A 22855-nucleotide genomic window follows, 5' to 3' on the forward strand; every position below is an offset into this window, starting at 1 on the left:
TGCGGTGGAGTTTTTTTTATTATTAATATAACATCCACATAGCAATATAAACAAGAAAAATCAGATTACATATCATGCTAGGGGAAGATACAAACAATATTTTTATTAATTATTACTTCAAAAAGTGCACAAGCTCGTACAATTCTTATTGCCTTTGGATTCTTTGAGGGCATTATGGATTCACAATAATGTTTTACTTCATTTTCAAATACTAAAAAATATGGTTTCTTTCCTAAATATCTACATTTATGAATGTGAAATTTGGCCATTAGAATAATAAAATTAATAAAGTTAATGTGTGTTTGTTTATCTTTACAAGTCACACTAGTACCTAAGAGGACATCTTTCCACTGTAAAACAAAATCTTCATTGAAGTGCGGTGGAGTGTCTCGCTTTCTTGTTGATGCATGACGTCAGAGCAGCGCTCACAGCGAGCGCCTTCTCTCCTTCTTCGTCAGCTGCGTTCCTCTCTGTGTTGTTTCCGCATAATTACAAGGAATCCCCGCCCAGCCCGATCCCAGCTTGGCTGCGTTGTTTGGGGACAGTCCGAAGATGGCGACGGCCCAGCTGTATTGCGTCTGCCGGCAGCCGTACGATGTGAGCCGGTTTATGATAGAATGCGATATCTGTAAGGACTGGTTTCACGGCAGGTAAGAAATTAAACAAATTTCTTCTTATATGATGTTTCGTAAAGATATTCAAACCACCCGATCTAACGGATACGCGAGCGTATGAAAACCTATGGCACTTCGGGTGTCAGTCCCTTAAAAGCTCTGTTGAGCGAAGCTCGCTCGTCATGAGACGATTTCACGCGCCGCTTTGTCAACATTTCCAAGGGTTATTTGCCAGCTTTGGTATTGTCATAGTTTAAACAGCCTCTTTCCCCGCATGTTGACTCTTTCCTTTCCGTCACCGTTACGGGTTTGTCATAAGAACTGACAGTTATTTCGTAGCTCCCCGATAGGTTCACGTAACGTTAGGGTTTTCTCGGCAGCTTTGTGGCTAGGAGTTGCTGAGCATCAGCTGACATTAACCCGTTATGTAGTTTTCAGGCGTATAAGTAAAAATATTTGTATTGGCAAGGTTGTTGTAGCGAACGTCTAAAGAAATAATACCCAAAAGACCCATTTAGAGTTGAAACTTGGACTGCAGCTTTTAGGTGAACTCGTGTGTGGTGATGTTGTCTTCTTTATGGACAACTCTTCGTGTTTTTATTGTAGGCTTTGCTATTTATTGTAAATGCTGTAAACTGTGCTTGAATGTGAATATTGAATAAGTATGAAAATAATGATATATTTAATTTATTTAGACTCCTCTCGGGACTAACATTGAACAGTTGAATTCCGTAGTGTGTACAACATCTGGATGGATATTTTCGTGACTTGAGTTTCCTTTATTTTAATTCGGTCCATATTTGTGGGTCTGGTATTACCGGGAGTTTTGACTTTTATTGCTTTTCGCTCGTAAATAATATATATATATAACATCCCGGTTATTTCTTTGTTGGATTATCTACAGCCACGGGCAAGACAGTCTGTGAAGCGTGAGGAAACGTGGGGGGTTTCGTTGAAAAGTTACACGGGGAGGGGGGTAACTAAACAAAGACGTGTGGCTGAGTTTACGAGATTCGACCCTTGCCTACTTCTCCCGTTAAACGCTTTAAAAAACATGTGCGCTGCAGATTGCTTTGGAAGTATCTTTAACCTTCGATGTTTGTTAGGTTTAATACGCGTTTTACCATTTAGAAAGATATATTTTTTAAGGGAGAGCAGTTCTGTGATTGTTTGGTCTTTTTTGATTGACAGCAGGGGCCGGGCATTTAAATCCGCCAATTGACCAAATATGGGCATGTGGTTCCGCCTCTTAAAGAGACAGACATGTCTTTGACGTGTACGAGTTGTGTACCCATGCGTGAAATACGTAAAGTGAAAAATTCATCTTGAAATGTAAAATGTAGCTGGAGGGCATGAATAAAATATGAGATTACCCGTCCCTTTGTGCCTCTTGTTTACAAATGTATTACAGTTAGACTTTATATTTTCAATGCCTTGTAAAAATGTTTTGTAAACACAATGTATGTAACAAATATGCAACATTGCAAGTATGCATGTTTTATGTACTTAATAATTTATGGGATAAATAGAGGATGAACATTTCTTTGCATTGTGTGTTTGAATTGCACAGTGTTGAATTTTGCAAAAGGTGTTCTGTATCACTGCTTTACAACATACTGGTGCCCACTGGCAATGTAGATAACATTGGATAATCATTTTTCTGGGATGCATGGTTGATGTGTTTTGTGTTACTCAAATCATAGACGTTTAATGCAGCTCCGCAGACTGCCACCAATGGGATTAGCTATCTATCCGGCTGCCAGCGCTGGGCTGTTATCTGGCTCAGTGCACAGCCTGGTTTGGGAGGCAGGAGCCACTGAAGGGCTCAGAGGATTAGGAAACCCCTGATATTCGTGTGTGATAGTGAAAAGAGGCCCAGTTTCACTTCACAGTTTTAACCTTGCAAAACTAACCATGCGTGCTCTACCTGCATGCATTCAGGCCAGTCTTACCTAATGGCCCTGTTTCATAATTTGTTGTACCCTAAACAAATCCTCCTAAATCAGGTCAGTTATCTGCGATTCAGATTGCGTTCTTCTGTCTCTTGAATAATGTGTGCATTTGCATGCATGATGCACGTGCGTGGGTGTGTGTGTTTGTAAGATTGATGGAGGCGTCGCTGGCCAGAGGCAAGTTCAAAGCCCCATTTATCAATGTCCTTCAGAGGTTGAAAACACAGAGGAGAGATAGATGGTTTCTGTCTCTCAGTCCAGGTTTTTAAAGGGATTGGTCTGGTTAAAAAAAAACTCCCTCTAGTTTAGAACATTAGCCATTCTTAATGATGATGAGATACCACGGTCACCAAGGCATCTGAACTCCAGTGTGATTCAATGCTACTTCACTAGAATATCTATTAGGATCAAATAAAGCTACCAATGTTTTTTTTTTGTGCCACCAGTGGCAGTCCTGGCTCATTTTGTACCCTGGGTGACTTTTGTACATCTGAGACCAGACGGTCTAGTAGTACAGTTTTTAGCACTTTTAGCATCAAGGGTTCAAATCCCAACTTGACAGCCAGTGATTCCAATGCATTTCTTTGCAGAGGAGCTTTGACGGTTACCTTCCTTCTTTCCATCAATTAATATAAATGGCTCAAAAATCGATTTACAAGAAGTTGAAAGCTTAAATCTAATCTCAATACCATACTCGAGTAGGCCTGTCTTCCCATAATAAAGGTTTTCTATGGTCTTTAGTTCCAAGCAGCTTGTCAGAGCTTCTCACAGAACAGTTATGATTAACAGCCTTATGTTGGCAACCTATTGATTTCATTGCCATTTTTCACTTTATGAATATACCAGATGATCTCACTGATTTGTCTGATCTTATAATGCAGTTTCAGTGTTTAAAGCATTGAAAAGACAAAGTATTTAGGGGCGTGGGAAAGTAGCCCTGAAGCTCAAGCTTCATTTTACTTCCTGCTAAATACAAGGATCTGATTTTTCTCAGTGTTGACATCACAGTTGCAAATGCTCAATGCGCAGTGGTTAAAACATGTTTTAAATGCAGTTGACATACTTTGCATCTTCAAACAAAGGTGAGAGTTTGCAGCTCGGTGGCGTCGAGAGGAAGTCCCCCGCTATAGTTAGGGTGATGGTCTTGGTCGAGTTGTGGGTTCGAAGCAGCAATGTCTTGTTTCCTTAACTGAATGCTGCTTCCTGTTCTCATTACTGTCAGGGCTTTGGCTAGCCGTGTTTCATAAAAGCGGTTGGCTCTTTACAAAGAGGCATGAACTGGGAGGGTGGTGGAGGGGCTTTAGTTTATCATTCTTTACTTTTGTTTTATGTTATTGTAGCATGGCGAGGAGCGTGGTGCAAGACACCCGGCTCATATAGCGACTACGCCACCCCAAGTTAATGGAGAAAAGGAGAAGAGAACACAATCAAAGACCCGCAAGTTAGATCCCAATAAAAGAACAACAAGGGCAAGAGGCATGAGGTACCATACAAAATGTTCTATTTATTCTGTAGGTGGCTTTAACACATTTGGCCAACACTAAAGATGGGACAAACAATAACAAAACGAACAGAAAACATAGACTGGGGGCGGAGGCTTCCTACATGGAGGAGCGGGCTGCGTACTATACCACACATGCACTCCCAAAACCACACCACTCCAATCACACCAAATACACAGCAATCGAGGGATCACCACGTGGACGATGACAGAAAACCAGCCCGCTTCCGGAAGCACTCAGCCCTTAAAAATACAAAGAAACAATAATTAAATAAACATCAATTTAAGACAGCAACACAGAATAAAAAAAACTAAAAAATAGACTAATAAAGAAAACCAAATAACCAAAATAAACATTCTTACATAACATGATATGGGACATTATACCGTCCCCAGAATATACCTTCCGGGTGTCATAAAATTACAACGTAATTCACATCTCAATGACAGTAGGACAATAATCGATGCTTCGTCCGATGCCTTGAACACAAATGAAAACAAAACATCGAGAGTAGGCGCGCTGCCTTGACTGCTCCCCTTGGTCTGCATAACGCACTAATGCCGTAACACTCACAGTGATACGATAACTTTAGCATTAACGTTAGCTGTCCAAATGCAGCCCCAGCAGTCACTGTAACTTGAGCCACTTTAGCCCTAAGCGACAAACGGACAGAAACCTTGACGGCACACAGCTGAAAGCGCCGTTGTCGTAAAACATGTCAGGCGCCCAGCATCACACTGCAGTCCCTCTCAGAGCACAAGGGGGCGGGACTTTGACCATAACACACACCCCAAAGCATTACCACCTGGTTTATATAGACGCTAGAAAAATAGCTAATCAAGTGGCTTCGCTTTTTCAGCGAAGCCTGATGGTTAAGTATCTGCACTACTAACACAAAGGCTGTGGCCTCCAGTCTTGCTCGGACACCCTGTCTTTCTATAGGCTACTAGAATGATGGCGAGGCACTAAACCTTAGTTTTCAGAGGTATTGTCTGTGCGTTTAGAGTGTTGTAGGTCACGCCGGATAAAAAGTGTTGACAGTAAGCTTGTGATTGACAGATTCAGGTCATTGTCAGGTTCTCTGGTGTTTCATCTCAAATTCCACTCGCTTGAGTGAGGCATTATGAACCCTACACTTCCACTTTTTGATTTGGGACCTTGTAAAATAATCGAACAATTTTTGAGTTGTTTGTACTCAGATTTGAGGTTATAGAACTAGAAATATAAGCTTTCTGCAGGTTTAGCACAGGCACTTGATATGGTTGTAAGCCATTCATTGTTTCAATTGTGAAAACATTTCAACTGGATGCCATTTAAAGAAGTATATATCATGTTCCATACTCCTGTTTTAAACTGTTTATCATTGCATACTTCTACTGTTTTTTATATTTAAAGTGTAATATTTAGGAGGATCTATTGATGGAAATGCAATATAATATATACATAACTATGTCTTCAGAGGTGTATAAAGACCTTACATGTTGAGGCGTTATGTTTTTATTAGCTTAGAATGAGCTATTAGAATGAGCTATTTCTATCTACAAACACCGCGGGTCCAACATGGAATTCGCCATGTTGTTTATACTTTCTACAGTAGCCCTAAACGGCAAACTGCTCTAAAGAGCGTGTTTTGTAAATACGTTATCTCTTTCGCCAAAGAAGCGAAAACACTACGACATCTTTGGTTTATGGATCCACCTTAGTGCTTCGAAAGGGAGGGGTGGAGTGAGCCTTTGTTTGCAATTGTAGATAGATGCTGCTAAAGTCTCCACATTGCTCCTTTAAATAATTATGTAATGTATACTTCACAATACAATTTGCTACTTGACATTAGTATAACGTTTTTCAAGTATTGTCCATTTTTCCACCATTAAAGACTGCATCCAGAAATTCCATCACCAATGCTTGGGTAGCTAACGTATATTTTTCATGCACACAGTTTGGTCAGTGAGGAGACCTCAGGGCAGGCTCAGATCATGCTAGAAAGTGTGATTCTGAAAGCATAATGAGATCTACGGCTTGCATTCTGTGAATTCTGCCTGTGAACTTGCCATCACCATGGGAACACATTTTGTGTTCTTTCAGTCTAGGTGAGCGATTGGTTAGGTCTTTAGAAGATCTCATTGGTTGTGTTGGGGTTATGCATGGCTCCTTCAAAGCGGCCCTTTTAGAATCTTCCAAAGTTTTGCTGCTAAACGCCTGTAGGGTCTCCACACACCGCAACAACCTACACTTGACCAGACAAGCTTGTCTTCACCATTATCAGGGGAACCATCAGAAATGTATTGCGGGTTGAATAAGGGCCCACGGGCACTTCTCCAAAACACTGCAATTGAGAAAAATCGCCCCATCCTCTGATTGTTTGTCTAGACTTGTTCCATCTCGGCATGAAGCCGACCTTTCCACTGACTAATGACTATCTCCATTCAAGCTAAATGGCAGGTCATAAGGAAGCTGCAAGGAAATGTGTTCGTCTGTGCATTTTTCAACAACGGAAGATGATCTGGTGCTTTAATGCTCCTCCTCGGTCTTACAGAAACTGCTTCAGTGTGTTCTCATATCCGTATTTGTCTTTTGAGGCCAAATCCCAACATATTTTTAGGGCTTAAAGGCTGTGCCTGCCAGACATCAAGAGATTTATGACATTAGTGGAACGCAGCCCAGAGGCGTGGTTGTCTGTTGTTATTTTTTAAGGCAATCACAATTTGGTCAACAGATTCCATACTGAGTTTTTTGACTGTTGATAGGAACACTAGCAATTTCTTGACATAGTACATTTGCAGTGTTGACATTTGACCTGTAAATGTACACTGTTTGGTGGATGTCAGCAGATGCAGAAGTATGCAGGGAAGTGTGCATATATGCCTTATTTTCCACGCATTCTACAAAAGACTGACAGCGCACGAGAGGAAGATTTAGACATGTAATGACATTTCACTCCTGTGAGTGTGAGCCCCCTGTCACGAAACATCATGCAATACCAGTGCAACCACGTAAGCCTTGGCAATGACTGCATGCAATAGCTTGGTAAGATTTTAAATCACATGTATATTATAATACCGAAACAAAACAACTCGTGCGCCTCTGATATCTTAATGCTGTTATCGTATTTCACGCTGAACCACCCATGCGAGATTGAGAAAATCTCATGGGGTTGTGTGGAATTTATTTTGTGACAGGCTGCTGGCTTGCTCATCTGTGTTGGCAGGGAAATGAGCACAATGGAGACAAAGCATTTGTAGCCTGCACCGTTGATTTATTGTTTGTGTGTTTGTTTTTGACATGTCTAATAAAAGTAGGTTTAAGGTCATTATTTATTCACTCTCAAGTCTATCAAAATCTGCTTGACTCTTTTTTCTGTAAAACCCAAAAGAAGATATTTTGAGAAATGTCTCAGTGGTTTTGTGTCCATACAATGGAAGTTAATGGCGACCAATGTTGTTTGGTTACCAACATTCTTCAAAATATTTTCTGTTCTGCAGAAGAAAGTCCTGTTTGGAATAACGCAAGGGTGAATATATTATTAAAGAATTTTCTGTTATACGTGAAATATCCCTTCAATGTTTACGGTCTTAATCAAGCCAACATTAAGCCTCATAATTTTATTGTCTATTGCATCCTTCTCTTTATCTGCTGAAATGTTTTTGTTGCGCCAACGGTCCCTCATGGTACAAGCTTCCTCTTGGCCAGAACTCATTCAGATTCAGAGTCTTTTTTTCTTACTAAGGCTGTTCCTTTAGCCATCTCGCTTGGCAGCCGATAAATGTCCTGGCATGTGTTATCGTGGTTTAGGATCTCCTGAGTCAGATCTACTTTTAGTGACGCAGCAGTTGTTCTCACTGCTTATTCAGAGAAAGTGGGAGTCAAACTCCTGTCCAGATTTCAAGAGAGTGACTGTGTCGTCCCACAGTAGTTCAAGAGCTCGGGCGATGTGATATAATGACTCACTTCCTGGATGTTTTATTTAGTTGTCTCGTCAGAATCAAGAGGGAAAGTTCTAGCTAGTTCTAGAGTGGTAGCTAGATCAGTTTGTTCTGGCTCTCTTGACGTGTTGTTTTCCACCAGATAAAAGTGAGATTAAACATTTCCTATGTAAATCAGTGCAAACAATGAAGAAACTTTTAGCATTGTCACGATACCAAAATGGTTCCTCTCATAGAGAACTATTTGTAACATTTCAAATTTTCTCTTAAGTGAACTTTTCCAGGTAATTATATTCGTAATAAAGAACAAAGATTGTTTATGCATCATGCATACCGTACCACTTACAGGCTATAGTCTTCTTTACCCAGTGGGACGGCTAATATAAACCTTTGATGTGGAGACCACAATTGCCACTCAAACCCTAGTGTGTTTCCCACAGTCTATTCCAAAACAAACACACTCTCCTCCCCCCTACACCTACTGTCTAATGCCCTCGAGCCCAACCAAATATAACCTCACATCTGGAGCTCTGGGTTAGCCGGGCATGTCTGGGGTTAAACCTAATCGACCATAGATGACCCAGTCTGGAGTTACTCTTCAGTCACTGGAGGCAAATCTGTTGAATCTTTTGCATCACTTTAGGATCAGAAGTTTAGATGCTATTCGTGTTTAACGCTAACGTTTACAACTCCCAAGAGGATGTGGATTAACGATTGTTGTGATTGGTGATTCATGTTCCATGTTGTACCACATATTGTTATTTATATTGTATTGTTGATTTTTGGCCTGTCAGCCTGTTAAAACATTTCACTCAACGTAATGTAACATTTGGAGAATTTTCTTTTGAAAAATGCAGCATGAAGCTAGAGAAGTTTGTAAGGGCTCATTTGCTGACTGACTAATAAATCTTTGGGAGCTCATTCGTTACATGACTTCCTGTGCAACAACATGCCATCTAAGGTAATTAGAGGGTATGGCTTGAAATGGGAAAATGATTTATTGGAGCAATAGGATCACGAGCGATAAGACTCGTGTGGCACATGTTGGCAATGCTACAGAACATTTTTGATCTAAGAGGTTGTGGAGATTTTGTTTCAATAAGCCCCTTGTGCAAGTATGATAAAAGCCACTCTGTGTTTGTATTGTTCAGATTGTGTCATTTTTTTGATAAATGAATGAACATTTTTAATGCTAATAAATATCATGAAGCCAAACTTACGTCAGAGTTTCATTAGGTATTGTTATTAAAATACACTTAATTCACTTGAAAATGTATGAATGTGACAAATGTTACAAACTCCTAAAGTGGATTCTGCAAGTGATGCTAGGCTTAACTTTTAACCAACTATTTTCAGAGTTATTTTAGTTTTCTCTAAGTAGTCTTAAGGCTAAAATACACTACAGACTTTTGCTCAGATTTTGCCCAGATTTTCAGTCTGGACTTGTTGCAGAACGTCTGCGCCAGTCTGCGCCAGTCTGCAGATTTGATCAGTTAGTGTGTTTCTATCTGAAACCTTCAAAAAGTCTGCAAGTGTGTGATGTCTAGTTAAAAAAAAATCTATTCAGATTTTAAAAGTCTTGTAGTGTATTCCAGCCATTAGTAGAGTTAGTCCATAACATAAACATATCTTTTAAATCTAACTTATTTCAACATTTTGCTTGAAAAGCGAAAACTTTCTTCAAAATAAATGCTACTTGGATGGATATATTGTGAGATTTAATGCACTAAGACGAATCCACTTTATAATCTGTCATGCTAACTAAATCAATGTATCCTTCAAAACAATAATCTGATTAACCATCAAAGATAAACATATTTATGATTTTGCATTTTGTTTTATTGCAGCTGTGTTAAGGTAGAAGAGCACTATGCAGTAGACATTGATGTTTACCACTGTCCCAACTGTGACGTCCTTCATGGACCCTCCCTGAGTACGTATTTCTTCTATGATATTCCAGTAGATCAACGGTCATGAGTTCATTCCTAATACATTCATTGAAAAATGCAAAATTATAGCCCCAATCTGTACGTTGAATTTTAGCATCTGGCATCCACCATGTGTGTAAATGTAAAATCTATTAATTTCAGCTCCTCTGGTTTTCCACCTCCCAGTGGGGATTTTTGTTATCCTGCTAATTAAAGCATGTAATTATCAGATGGAGACAGGAACTAAATGAATGTCTAGTTCAAGTGGATTCTAAGAGGATCTGGTCTGCCAAACTGCTACGGTCAACAAGCAGTGCTCGAATTCAGTAACATCTGACCGGCTGGCTGTAGTGTTTTGGTGGTCTGGTAATGACTGTGCTATTGTTCTGGGGCCAGACGTATTAAATTCTCTCCGCCTGACTTTACAGTGAAGAAGCGAAACAACTGGCACAGACATGATTACACGGAGCCAAATGACGGCAGTAAGCCGGTGCAAGCCGGCACATCGGTGTTTGTGCGGGAGCTACAGGCCAGGACCTTTCCCAGGTATGTGATAAAGCTTTTTGCTGCCTAGCGCTGCCCGACAACACAAGGGCACAGCTAATATTCAAATCACTTCCATTGACTTCCATTAAATCATGGTTTGTAGATTACACCTTTAAGGCATCCCTGTTATTTTTTGTGCCAGGTGTCACACTGATTTTTTGTCTTGTTTGTCACCTCCAGTGGGGATGAGATCTTTGAGCACATGCAGGGCAGTCAGGTTACCCAGCGGTATCTGGAGAGGTACGGCTTTCGCTATCCCATCGCCGTGGCCAGAATGGAAGGGCTCGGGCTCCGGTTACCTCCACCGGATTTCTCCGTCAGGGATGTGGAGCGCTATGTTGGTAAGGAAAGATTAAGTGACGGGGACAGGAGTTTGGGATGTATTGCACTATATTCCACTTATATAACCATGAGCAGCAGCACTCGTGCGAGTTTAAATATTAATTTCATTAAGAGGCGTCTTCATGTAATGGGTTTGAATTACAGTGCAGCCACTACGAAGATCAGATGTTAATCTAAGGTGTCTCCACTGGGTTCAATGGGTCTAACCTTTTAGCAAACCTTAATCAACCTGTAATGAAATAAGAGTGCAGATAAACGTGGTGTGCTTTACACCAGCCCAGCACAACGCATCTCATTGAAAGTCTGGCCCTTATAGTGTCCCGTTACACGCCCGCTATCTTACACGCTCATCTCCTGAAGTTTAGGTTACAGCCCACCTCCTCATATGCGAGTATAAAGTCACAATGCACACAACAATCAGCTGCTCCGTGTGGGTTCAGGGGGAGTCATTTTGCGGCCCACCGGGAATAGAGGTGTGATTGTATTGCACTTACCGGGAGGTGAGAAAAGATTTGGCCCTGCCACACCTGCCGACTGTGTGGTTGCTTCTTTTAGGCAACTAACCGAGCGCAATGTACTTACATTTTAAAGGTGTAGGTCACCCAAAAATGAAAGTTGTCGTTCCAAACCTGTGTAACTTTCTTTCTTCTGCAGAACACAAATGAAGATATTTTGAAGAACGTTGGTAACCAAACAACACTGGACCCCATTGACTTCCATTGTATGGTTCATCTTATTTTGTGTTCAACAGAGTCATATACAGGTTTTGAATCACATAAATGTGTATAAAAGATGACAACAATTTTATTTTTGGGTGAACTATTCCTTTAAACTAGCAGCTGATGCTAGTCAGAGAGTTTAAAATGAAAACAGCTAGATGCATTTCACTTTGGAAGCGCTCTTCTTTGCACGGTCGATAGTTCGTGGATCACTGGAATCCCTTTCACATTTCGGTAACTAATGTACATTTGTCGAATTGCTCAATAAATGGCAAACTCAACGATAGTGACGTTACGTCTGTGGGTTGCATTAAAAGCATCTTTACGTCCTTAATGCATTTCTGACTGCTAACCGCAGGCGAGCTGCCTGGCTAATTCACTTACTTCAATGGGCAACTCGCCTGCACTGCTCACCAGGGGCCTTCCAGCCAACAAAATCGAACACGCCGGTTTTTCCACATTGCCATTTGCTTACAATAAAGAACCTCAGTCTCCACCTGCTTTGTGAAAGCTGCTTTTGTCCTACGCTGCTTCGGGAACATGCTTTTGAAATGGTAGCCTCCTCTGTTCAGACGGAGACATTTGTATGTCCCCAGGACAGGACTATTAAAATGTTTGTTGTTACTGGATGAAAGGATTAATTAGTGGCATCATATGGTTTATGCATATATAAACAAGTGTTATGGTCATGAGTGGAAAATATAACTTGAAATAAAACCCATGTTTTGCCGGGTCCGCAAAGTGTGGATGTGGATCCGTAAAGGCTGTGGACATTTTTATTGGCAGTGCCGCGAGTCATGATGATGTACCTGATCCCATAATAGCAATAAAAGACCTCTTTATGGTTTTTTTTGTGGGATGAGTTTTTCTCTGGCTCGGTACACCAGGATGCTGTTTGTGTACACAAGAACCAGCTGTCCTTTTCTGTGTTTGAGCTTTTTCCCAGCAGCTTTGTGCAATTTCATTTGCCGCCTGCCAGTTGTCTTTTTACTGCCAGGGAATTTACAGTTATATCGTGAACATGTGCCAATTTATTGTTAGGAAAGATCAAATGAAGGAGATCTTTTATTGTGGCACCAATAGCAAGACGGCAAATATTGTTTCACTTGTGTGAGGACACTAGGATTGTTTTAATTCTGTGATGCCGTAAAATGCTGTCTAGGTAGGAAGCTCACTAGATTTTAGACCAGAGTGATTTCAAACCCCCTTTTGGTATCCAGCATCCCACATTTAGCCATGTCACCAGCTCCGGTTCTATTCAATGTTAATGAAGCCGGTTTACAACAATAAAGATGTCAGAATGCTTTCTGGCTGCTTAATGATGTTGACACTATTGCAGTTTATCCCTGTAGAGTTCATCAAGGTATTCTAATAACTGATTTGTCCCTTTGACGTGCACATCACTCAAAATGCTCCCTTTGCTTACAGGAAGCGACAAAGTGATTGACGTCATCGATGTGGCCCGGCAAGCGGATAGCAAGATTAAACTAAGCACATTCGTGAAGTATTACTACAGCTCCCAGCGGCCCAAAGTGCTAAACGTCATCAGCCTTGAGTTTTCAGACACCAAGTGAGTATTGTTTGAGAGAGTTTAAGAAGTTTGTAAAATGAGTGAACACAAAGGTGTCCTTTGTGAGAGAAAACGTAGCACATGCATGAAGCTCGTTTTTTTTTGCGCTCAGGATGTCAGAACTCGTGGTGGTGCCCGATATCGCCCAGAAAATGTCTTGGGTGGAGAATTACTGGCCTGATGACTCTTACTTTCCCAAGCCCTTTGTGCAGAAGTACTGCTTGATGGGTGTCAAGGACAGCTATACTGACTTCCATATTGATTTTGGGGGCACGTCTGTGTGGTACCACGTCCTTTGGGTAAGATGGTGTCAACAGTATGATGTGGTTTATTTTGCTTATCCTCAATTACGTTTTATCCATAATTAAAAAAGGTAGAAAACTAAAATGAAATATATAAGCTTTGATATAATATTAACTGTTATTTGTTTATAAATCACAGGGAGAAAAGATTTTTTACTTGATTAAGCCGACCCCCGCCAACCTTGCACTATATGAAGAGTGGAGCTCTTCCCCTAACCAGAGTGAAGTGTTCTTTGGAGACAAAGTGGACAAATGCTACAAGTGTGTTGTGCGACAGGGAACGACACTCTTCATCCCGACAGGTTAATACTATTAAAGTTGTGTTATTATTAAACAATTCTTATAATATAATGAGCATGGCCATGCGGAATGAGTGTGTGAAGTTATTATAGTTTTGTTTTTAGTTTTTTTAATATTTAACATTTTTATATTTTTAGTTTTTGTTTATTAATCTATTTTTTAGCCATTTTCTTATGTGCTTTTGTCGTTTTATTTATTTATTTATTTTTGTGCTGTTTAAGTTCAATTCTTTTTTTTCAATTTCAGTTTTTGTTTACGTTTTAATTAATTACTTAAATAATTAGTTATTTATTTTAGTTTACTGATAAGGCAACTTTTTTAAAAATGTTTTTTAAATAAGATCTAAGCCAAAATGTATTTGATTTCAGTTAATACAAATACTTCAAGTTTTAGTTTTACTAAAATATAACCTTGGTGTGTGCAGAATTCTGCAGAATTGCAGTTATTCACCCTTTCTGTGTTTGTTTATGACATAATTTGTACGTTAGATAGCTGTATTAAGCTTTTAACAGCCAATAAGACTGTAGTACTTAGTGTCAGTTTCAAAGACATCTTCACATTTAAAGGGATACTCCACTCAAAAATAAAAATTCTGTAATGAATTATTCCCCTCCATTTTGAACAACGTGGGGGGGGGTAATTCAGGACAGAATTTTTTCCATTTTTGGGTGGAGTATTCGCATATTTTCCTTAGAAATCATAGCAGAAAATGTGAAATAGCATGCCGCTTTCGGTTACATTAATATTTACATTTTATATTTTAGGTGAATCATATAGAATATGACATGAATTACGGATATGAATAGTGTCGGTTTTTACTTTAAATTGCAGAAGAGAATCCATGTGTTTGTCAAGGTCTTTTTGCACCAACACACAGCCATAGGAAGCAGAAGGACCATTGAGAAATCATGAAACTGGTTTTTCACTTACTGGTGAGCAGCTGCTCTTAATGGTGGCTCCGTATGAAGACACGAGCTGATTTGTGTTCTGCGTTTCGGGTTCAGACGCAGCAGAAACGAGCAGCCGCTGCAACCCAGAAAGCCACATCCATCTTAACGGTCTCTTATGCGGTCAATGGTACATTAGTAAAGCTCTCCTAACATTTTTCTAGTAAGCCTTCAGTGTTTCATCCTGATCAGTTATTATGATTTTAATCACATTAGGCCAAACAGGCTTAATGACCATTACTTTAATGAATCTTGATATAAAACATTTTACGACTCATATCTGATGTGCATTAACTTCAGAATGAGAAGAACACGTGGTCCTGAATGGATCTGGTTCACAGCTGAAGGGAGTGTAGTGGGGTGGTCTGTTGATTGCACTAGCAGACCAGTTTGAGACCGTGGGATTCAACACGTTCCCCTGCTGTGAGAGACTTTAAAACCGCCGGCGTGAAGGTTCCTCAGTGCCAGTTCTCTGCTTCGCGGTCTGATGTTTATTTATACTTTTCCACACTTCTTAGGCATATGGCGTATATGTTCAAGCATAGGCAGAAAGTTATGGATTTGGTTGTTTGGTGGTCCCCAGAAGTTTTGGAGCATGCTCTGGGGGGTCCGATGCAGCTCTGCTGATATCAGGCATGTAATCGCTGAGGTGGACCGCCCACCCAGCATACACATGAATGTGAACTTCTGGCACATTCATTGAATGTTTTAAGAGTCATGGGTTTGATTCCCAAGGACTTATGTAATGTCAAAATTGCTTTGGAGGAAAAAGTGTCTACCAAACTATACATTTAAAAGAATTTACGAAGTTTAAAAAGTGCAATACTGTAAGGCAACGAAAACAGATTTTGTGATGGACTAAAATTTCAATTGGTCTACCTTTGCTATAAATCAGAATATGAATGACTCTCTGTCAGTGTAGACCAGTTGTTTATTTACGCATGTGTGTGTCAGCATGTGGCGGTCAGCTGTTGACATGTTCTTCACCCCTCTTGCAGGATGGATCCATGCGGTTCTCACCTCTCAGGACTGTATGGCCTTTGGAGGGAACTTCCTTCACAACCTCAACATAGGCATGCAGCTCAGGTAACCATGTTCATTTGGTTGGTTACAGACTCTCTTTTTATAGGCCAAGAACTTTAGACAGCAAGATGGTGTTTGGGAGTTCTTGATGTTAAGTTTATGTTGTTGGTTCTTCAGAACAGTGTATTGGTTTTAGGCTTCTTTAAAGTTACAGAACATCGAAGAACTAGAAAATAAAAGGTTCTTTGTGTAATTAAAAAAGGCTCTCTATGGCATCAAGCTGTTTTGGTTCTAACTGGAACATGACAGAACATCCACAAGTGCAGGAATGTGGCTATTTGGCTGTATTTTGAAACCAGCCATGCTAATTCTGACCTCATGTTAGGTGTTATGAGATGGAGCGACGTCTGAAGACTCCAGACCTCTTTAAGTTTCCATACTTTGAGGCTATCTGCTGGTATGTAGCCAAGAATCTGCTGGAGACACTGAAAGGTACGTCATATAAACTCGCTCAGCATGTCATACAAAGGCACCTAGATAACTGAGATCCACACACTGTGTTCCTTGATGTCCTTCTAATCTGCTGTTTATGGTCTGTTATCAGAATCTCGAGAAGAAAACTGCCTGCCTCCAGACTATCTGATCAAGGGAGTGAAAGCTTTGATTGCTGCACTAAGGAACTGGCTAAAGAGAGAGGTGAAGGATGCACTGTCTTATCAAATCAGACCTATTTTTGTTATCAATGATTATTGCGAAGTTAGTGATTTGAACAAACCCCTAAACCTACTAAATCTCAAAATAAATTTAAGAGATTAAACCACCTGCGATCATCCTATTGTATATTGTAACCCCCGATGGAATAATGAGGGCAGGGGGAGTCTCAGGGTGGGTGATATCTGGTGTCATTGCTTCTGGCTGGGGACCTGAGTTTTACACTGGCACAAATCCCTTATTGTTTGCCATGTGTGCTCATCTTCCCCCAGGTCACAGAACCAGCCACTGAGGTCCCTGACCATATCAGGCCCAACCATCTCATTAAAATGCTCACCAAGGAAATCCACCACCTAGAGGTAAGCCAGGATGCTTAACACATACTATACCATATGGAAATAGACAGGGATTAGTCAAAATTCTTATCCAACTCTTTATCAAAAAAGAAATACTGCTACATTTGCATCACAATGCTGTTTTCAAACTCAAGGAATATCAAAGCGGGAATTGTGGAAACAAGCCAATGAAATCTCAGGAAAGCTCACTGTGTCCGTCCACGAGGTCATCGCACGAGAGAGGGTCTCATGCGTGCAGAAACGCCAGGCGTCTTCACGACCACCACCAAAACCCCCATCATCCCTCTCATCCCTCCAGAGTTCCCTCCTACCTAGACATCTTTGAGCATCACACACAAGAGGTCTTAAAGCGACTGGAGATGGGTCCCCATGAGGAGGTAAATGAGACAAACCTTCTACAATCTCATTGGTTGACGGTCAGGAAAGTGTTATAACAGTGTTGTACCATTTTTTTCAGGCCGCCTCCTTTAATCTGAAGGTCAACAGCAAGTTCAACAAGGTTTCCACGGCCTCGGCTGCAATGGTGGAGCGGAGTTTGGACAATGACTTGCGTCTGGTGCTGATCAACGGCCGTATTATGAGGTTAGATGAAACAATTCACCACAAATCTACACTTAAGTCATTTTATTACCCTCAATCCAATATGTGTGAATGATGACAAAATGTTTATTTCACTGTGGTTTGTTTTTTACTTACCAATGTAAGCCCCTCTTTTTTCCTGGTTAAGCAGAGATGACAAGCGGTATGTCCGAGAAAAGAAGCCAAGGATAAAGGAAGAGGAGATATCAAGAGATGCGAAGAGGGATACGCTCAAGATTAAAACGGAAAAAGAGGAGCGACAGGAAGTGGATATTCGGTTAAAAGAAGAGCTTAAGCACAGTCACGTTGCCAGAGAAATGAACCCCGTCTCCTTCACAGGTACCCTCACATATTAATACAGTCTCGTGAATGGAAATGCGTGTTTGAGCTTCTGTCACAACAAACGATTCTTACAGCTTTTGCCCCGCCGTTAATTGTGAGCTATTGTGTTTTTATCCACAGATCTTAAGAAAGAGAGTTCAGATCTCAGGAACAGAATGTTGATTCATTCAGACGTCTCGTCAAACTCTGAATCAGAGGAGGAATACATCTCAAGGGTGCGATACAATTTTAATTCTTAAGCAGATAAGAGATTCTTTCAATGATAAAATCTCATTGGTCCAAATTTCTGACCTGCACACCTATACATTAAACAAGAAATACATTTTAATTGATTGTCTCACATGGGACAGTGTGGAAAGACAAATTGTTTGTTGCATCATGCCTGGTTAGGATATTTGTTATAGTTTTGGGTTTAATCTTCTCATGTCATCCATGCAGAAAAAGAACGGCTCTGTGGAAGAATCAGAAAGCTCATCAGAGGAAGATGAACAGAGAGATGACCAAAATAAATCCAATAGTAGCTCCAGCTACACAACAGACAGGCATTCCAGGCACCTGGGTTTGGGTCATGGCATGAGGTTGTTTTCTGACCCTGTTCCCACTTATCTAGTTCACTGTCCTTTCTCTCTCCCTGTTGACTCATTGTTAGATGCATAACATAACTGTTCTGCATTTTTTTGACTAACCAATATATTGTTGTTCTCTCCTTTGCTTACTCCAGCTTTAATCTTCCTAGTAGCATGGCCTTGTAAACTAACTGTACTGTTTAGCATGCTGACAAAATGATTACATGCCTTCCTATTTGTAAGTCGCTTTGGATAAAAGCGTCTGCCAAATGAATAAAATGTAAATGTAATTTTTACAATGTTGTGAGACTATATGGTCATGCAGGCATTTCAAAGCCGTTATGAAATAATGTACTTTTGGATCACATCTGCAGTGAAGCTGCTACCTCACCGAGTACAGTGGAAGATGCTATCCAGGGGATGCTGTCTATGGCTGGGCTACTGTATTCTAACCAATCAGAAGATCCCACTAGCTCACAGGAGTCCTGGTGGTCTACAGGCAACCCTCCCACCCCTGACTACAGTAAGAGTTCATGCTATGCTTTCATATTTATAATATTTGATAGTGGAAAACTTAAAGGTCCAGTCACTGGAATCTAGCGGCAAGGTTGCGAATTGCAACCAACCCCTCACTCCACCCCTCCCGTTCGAAACACTACGACGGCTGACAGAACATGGCGAATTATATGCAAGGGGACCCACGGTGTATGTAGATAGAAATAACTCGTTCTAAGGTAATAAAAACATAACGCTTCATTGTGTAAGATCTTTATACACATCTGAAGACATAGTTATGTATATTATATTGCATTTCTGTCAAAAGATCCTCCAAAAAATTACACACTGGACCTTTAAATTTGTCACTATAAAAGAAAGAGGATATCGGTTTCAAAGAGAACATTCTCGTTTTATGTGGTCCTGCACTTACAGCTCATTGTTTTTCACATCTCAGGTAGAAAGGCGGTGGTATCCGAAGAGGAGAGCCAGGATTCTGACAGCAACTCTTCGGTCAGTAATAAGGTAAACCATTCAATTAGAATGATACCCAAACACTAGCGCTATATGTAGTCACTAAAGGCAACTTAAAATGAAGCGTTTTGCTTTAGGTTGTGGTAGCACACTAGTTTAGAGATCATCTAGCTTCAACCCTGTTTACTTTTATTTAGTCGCTGTTATGGTTCTCTCTGTCCATCAGGAGGAGTTCAGGGAGCGTAAGCATTCGGAAACAGATTGTCATTCCAAACTCAAGCATAGGATCCAGGAACACAAGAACTTCATGGACAGCCAGGGAAGTGTGAGCAACAGCAGCAGCGAAGGATGGAGTAGCCGCATGCACTCGCCAGCACACAGAGAAAGCCCCACAATGGGCTACCAATACTGTGAGACGTCACTCTCACCACCCCTACACCCCTCCAAAAGACCTGCCCCAAATCCCCCACCAATCAGCAATCAGGCCACCAAAGGTGAAGCATGTTGATTCTTGTTGCATTGTGAATATACTGCAAATGAGTATTGCTGATCTTTTTATAGATAATGTGTCATTTCTTTACCATTAAAGAATTTTTTTAATAAATAATGGTTTTATTAGTTTGCCTTTTATTGGTTAGACCAACCTCATGCATGCTGCCATTGGTTGAGACCATTTTGGGTGTGTTAGGTCAGTCAATGGGGTTTTTTAACAGATGTTTTCAAAATCATTACAACGTTTACACTCTTTGGGATGATCAACCTGGAAATTGGTTATTTATAGTTTACCTTGTGTTATATACTGTATATTATCCACAATATAAAAAATGAACATTTTCGTTTTGATTTCCTTTTAGGTAAACGTCCCAAGAAAGGAATGGCTACGGCTAAGCAGCGATTGGGCAAGATTCTCAAACTGAGCAGACACAAACCCTTCTTTGTGTAGTTCTGGTGATGGCAACAGCCCCTACAGAAGATTTGGGATGCTGAACGTGAGATGTCTGTGCGCCTGTGAGAGTTCATTCACACAAACGTTGGCATTGAGTGGGTTTTATAGGTCACAGGGTATAAAGTGTGTATGCTTCTACACACTGGGGCAAAAGCATGACGTCGGCTGTCAATCAACCAGAAAAGAGCAGTTCTTCAGTTCCTCAAGTGAACCCACAAACATTCCTAAATATATTTTTTAAAGAAAAAATGGAAGACTACCTGTTTTCTGAAGACATAAGTTGTTTTCTGCTACATCAATTCAACGTAAGACGTCAATTGAGCGATGACATTTTTTCATAAAGGTGCTTGATTTTTTTGACGTGATCGCGTCCACCTTGCAAATGACCCCAGCGAAGGAAATATTGAGTAAAAGGGCGTTGTTTGATCGGTCGTTGTTTTTGTGAGCATTTGTGTTCATTCGTCGTGTATTCTTTTATTTTTTATTACGTGCAAACTTGCAAAGACAAAGAACGCTGTGGTTATTTTGACCTGTATCGCCACCTAGTGGACATCCGCTCCGAAATTACACTTGATGGAAGGATCAAACACGTGTATCACGAGGCTAAAAGGAAGACAGTTTTCTTTAATTTATTACAGTTTTTATGATGGTTCTTGATTTCCCGCCCATTGTTTTATAATGTTTTTAAATGATGTATTTATTACTGATGAAAGATTTTTGGTTTGTTGTTCTTGAGGTCTTGATATTTGGGGCAGTCATTGGTGCACAAGCTCAACCATTTTTCAAAATCTGCATTGCATTGTAGATGCATGCGTTTTATTATAACAAGCTATTTAATCAGGCCTGCCCAAAACATTCGCTATGTGTTACGTTAAAACCAATTTCATATTACCTTAAGGTGTCTTTCTACATAAAAACAAATAGTGACGATTGCTTTTTAAAAACTAACAATGTCACCACCTGTTATTTTTTGGCTGATTGTTACTGTTATTGTAAGAATCTTGTTTAAGTATAAGTGTCAAATTCTCATACATGTCTAAAAACACTCTTTGAACTGGTGCAAAAGAAATTTAAGATGGCCACAAAATGTGGGAGAATTTTTTACCTTTTTTACATTAAAAAGTATTTGGCTAGTCGTCTTTTTACAAATAATTGAAAGAGTATTTATTTTTATAAGGTCTTCATTGACAGAGAATTTTGCAATTGTACCAACAGTGTGTATGATTGACTATTGAAAAATGGCTACAGCTTCAATTTGTAAGATACGCTTATGGTTTTAATGGTAGTTTTCTCTGGGTTTGCTTATAGTCAGAAGGACTTCAGGTAATTGTTGAATTTGAGCTCAAGCTTTTGGATTCCCTTTTGATGGATGCCAAATAATGTTTTATTGGTCTATTGCTTTTAGTTATGGTGTCTCAAAAGCAAAAATAGTTACATCATCTTATCTGATCTACCTTTAATATTTGAGTATATGTCTGCACAATCTTTGGTAAATATTCTCATAAAAGAAAATGATACATAATCATTTTCTGTCTTCCAGTTTTATAAATTGTTTTACAGAAACGTTCAGGCATTGCCACACACATTACATAGGCTTCCATAAGTTTTTGGAACCGATTCCATTCACTTTGCAGCTATATGAAATGTTTTGAACAGGAATAGCAGCTCAGGGCTCACAACGGGACTGTTTACTGACAGAAAGGTTTGGTATACATTTTTAAAGGGCTCCAAAAAAAGTCAAACAAAAGATGGACAGATTTGAACATGGGATTACAACTAGCGCATGAATCAGAAATTCATTGTTGGAGCGGAGAATTGAGTATGTACTAAACCATTTGGACATTTTATTGTTGGTCTTGTTTTCATGAGGAAATATTCTGGACTGGGATATTCAGCATCAGAATTGTGTTTTGATCATTAATGAAGATAAAACTATGAGACCACTAATGTAGCACATTGTTTTTCTCAATAATTACAGATACTAGTTTGTTATGGTGCTATTTGTCTGACCAGGATATAGGACAAAGTGCACAATGTATTGCAGTTGAAACATTGTTGCTCAGACATTAATTGGGGTGAGATTATTTGTGTTTGGGGTTTTTTCAGTGCGATCGGAGGTGCTTCTGTTGTTCTCACAAAAAAGTTGCACTGCATTAACCATGTCCTGCATTGCTATGTTACACTACACTGTTTGTATTTTTGTTACTTTATTTTAACACGATAACATGTCTAAATATGCTTGATAAAAGTCACATTGCTGGCCTGCAGGCAGGGTTTGTATCATTTGTACAGTATTTATTTGGCATTCTCGATTGTGTTTTCCTTTTATGGTCTTGCAATCAGTTAGGGCCTAAGTGTCTTTGTTAATGGTGTGTCTTTGCCTGTTTTCAATGCCCTAAACTGTTTAAATTTGTATATGGTTGAATATTTTTGTTGAATTATTTGATGCTGTAATCCAGAGCTATGGCTCTTTGAAGTTGGGTTGTCAGTTGTACAATGTGGCCTGTAAATATTAAAAATTATATGTTTGAATATTGTTTATGAGTGTTGCTTATAATAGTGTATTACATACATGGCAAGCATGAATATTAAGTAGGCCTATTATATCATATTTTGTATTAGTATTATTGAAACAAAATATACACTACTGTATTAAACGATCCTTATGATTATTGTTGCGACACATTGATGTCTACACATATTTCAAGACAATTTCAC

General features: G+C 39.8%; 1 protein-coding gene across 1 annotated transcript; it reads left to right on the forward strand.

Annotated features, from left to right (window-relative positions):
* Positions 1 to 367: 367 nt before the first annotated feature.
* kdm7ab (lysine (K)-specific demethylase 7Ab) lies at positions 368 to 22669 on the forward strand. Its single transcript, XM_057329993.1, has 20 exons — positions 368 to 650; positions 9839 to 9924; positions 10348 to 10465; positions 10646 to 10806; positions 12955 to 13096; positions 13209 to 13395; positions 13538 to 13700; positions 15644 to 15731; positions 16054 to 16160; positions 16273 to 16364; positions 16652 to 16738; positions 16870 to 17112; positions 17193 to 17317; positions 17466 to 17653; positions 17777 to 17871; positions 18095 to 18234; positions 18597 to 18745; positions 19175 to 19242; positions 19418 to 19685; positions 20046 to 22669. The coding sequence occupies exons 1-20, from the start codon at positions 553 to 555 to the stop codon at positions 20132 to 20134; spliced, it is 2694 nt and encodes an 897-aa protein (XP_057185976.1). The 5' UTR covers positions 368 to 552; the 3' UTR covers positions 20135 to 22669.
* The last annotated feature ends 186 nt before the right edge of the window (positions 22670 to 22855 follow it).

This window comes from Triplophysa rosa, linkage group LG3 (genome assembly GCF_024868665.1).
Source record: "Triplophysa rosa linkage group LG3, Trosa_1v2, whole genome shotgun sequence".
NCBI lineage: Eukaryota > Metazoa > Chordata > Actinopteri > Cypriniformes > Nemacheilidae > Triplophysa > Triplophysa rosa.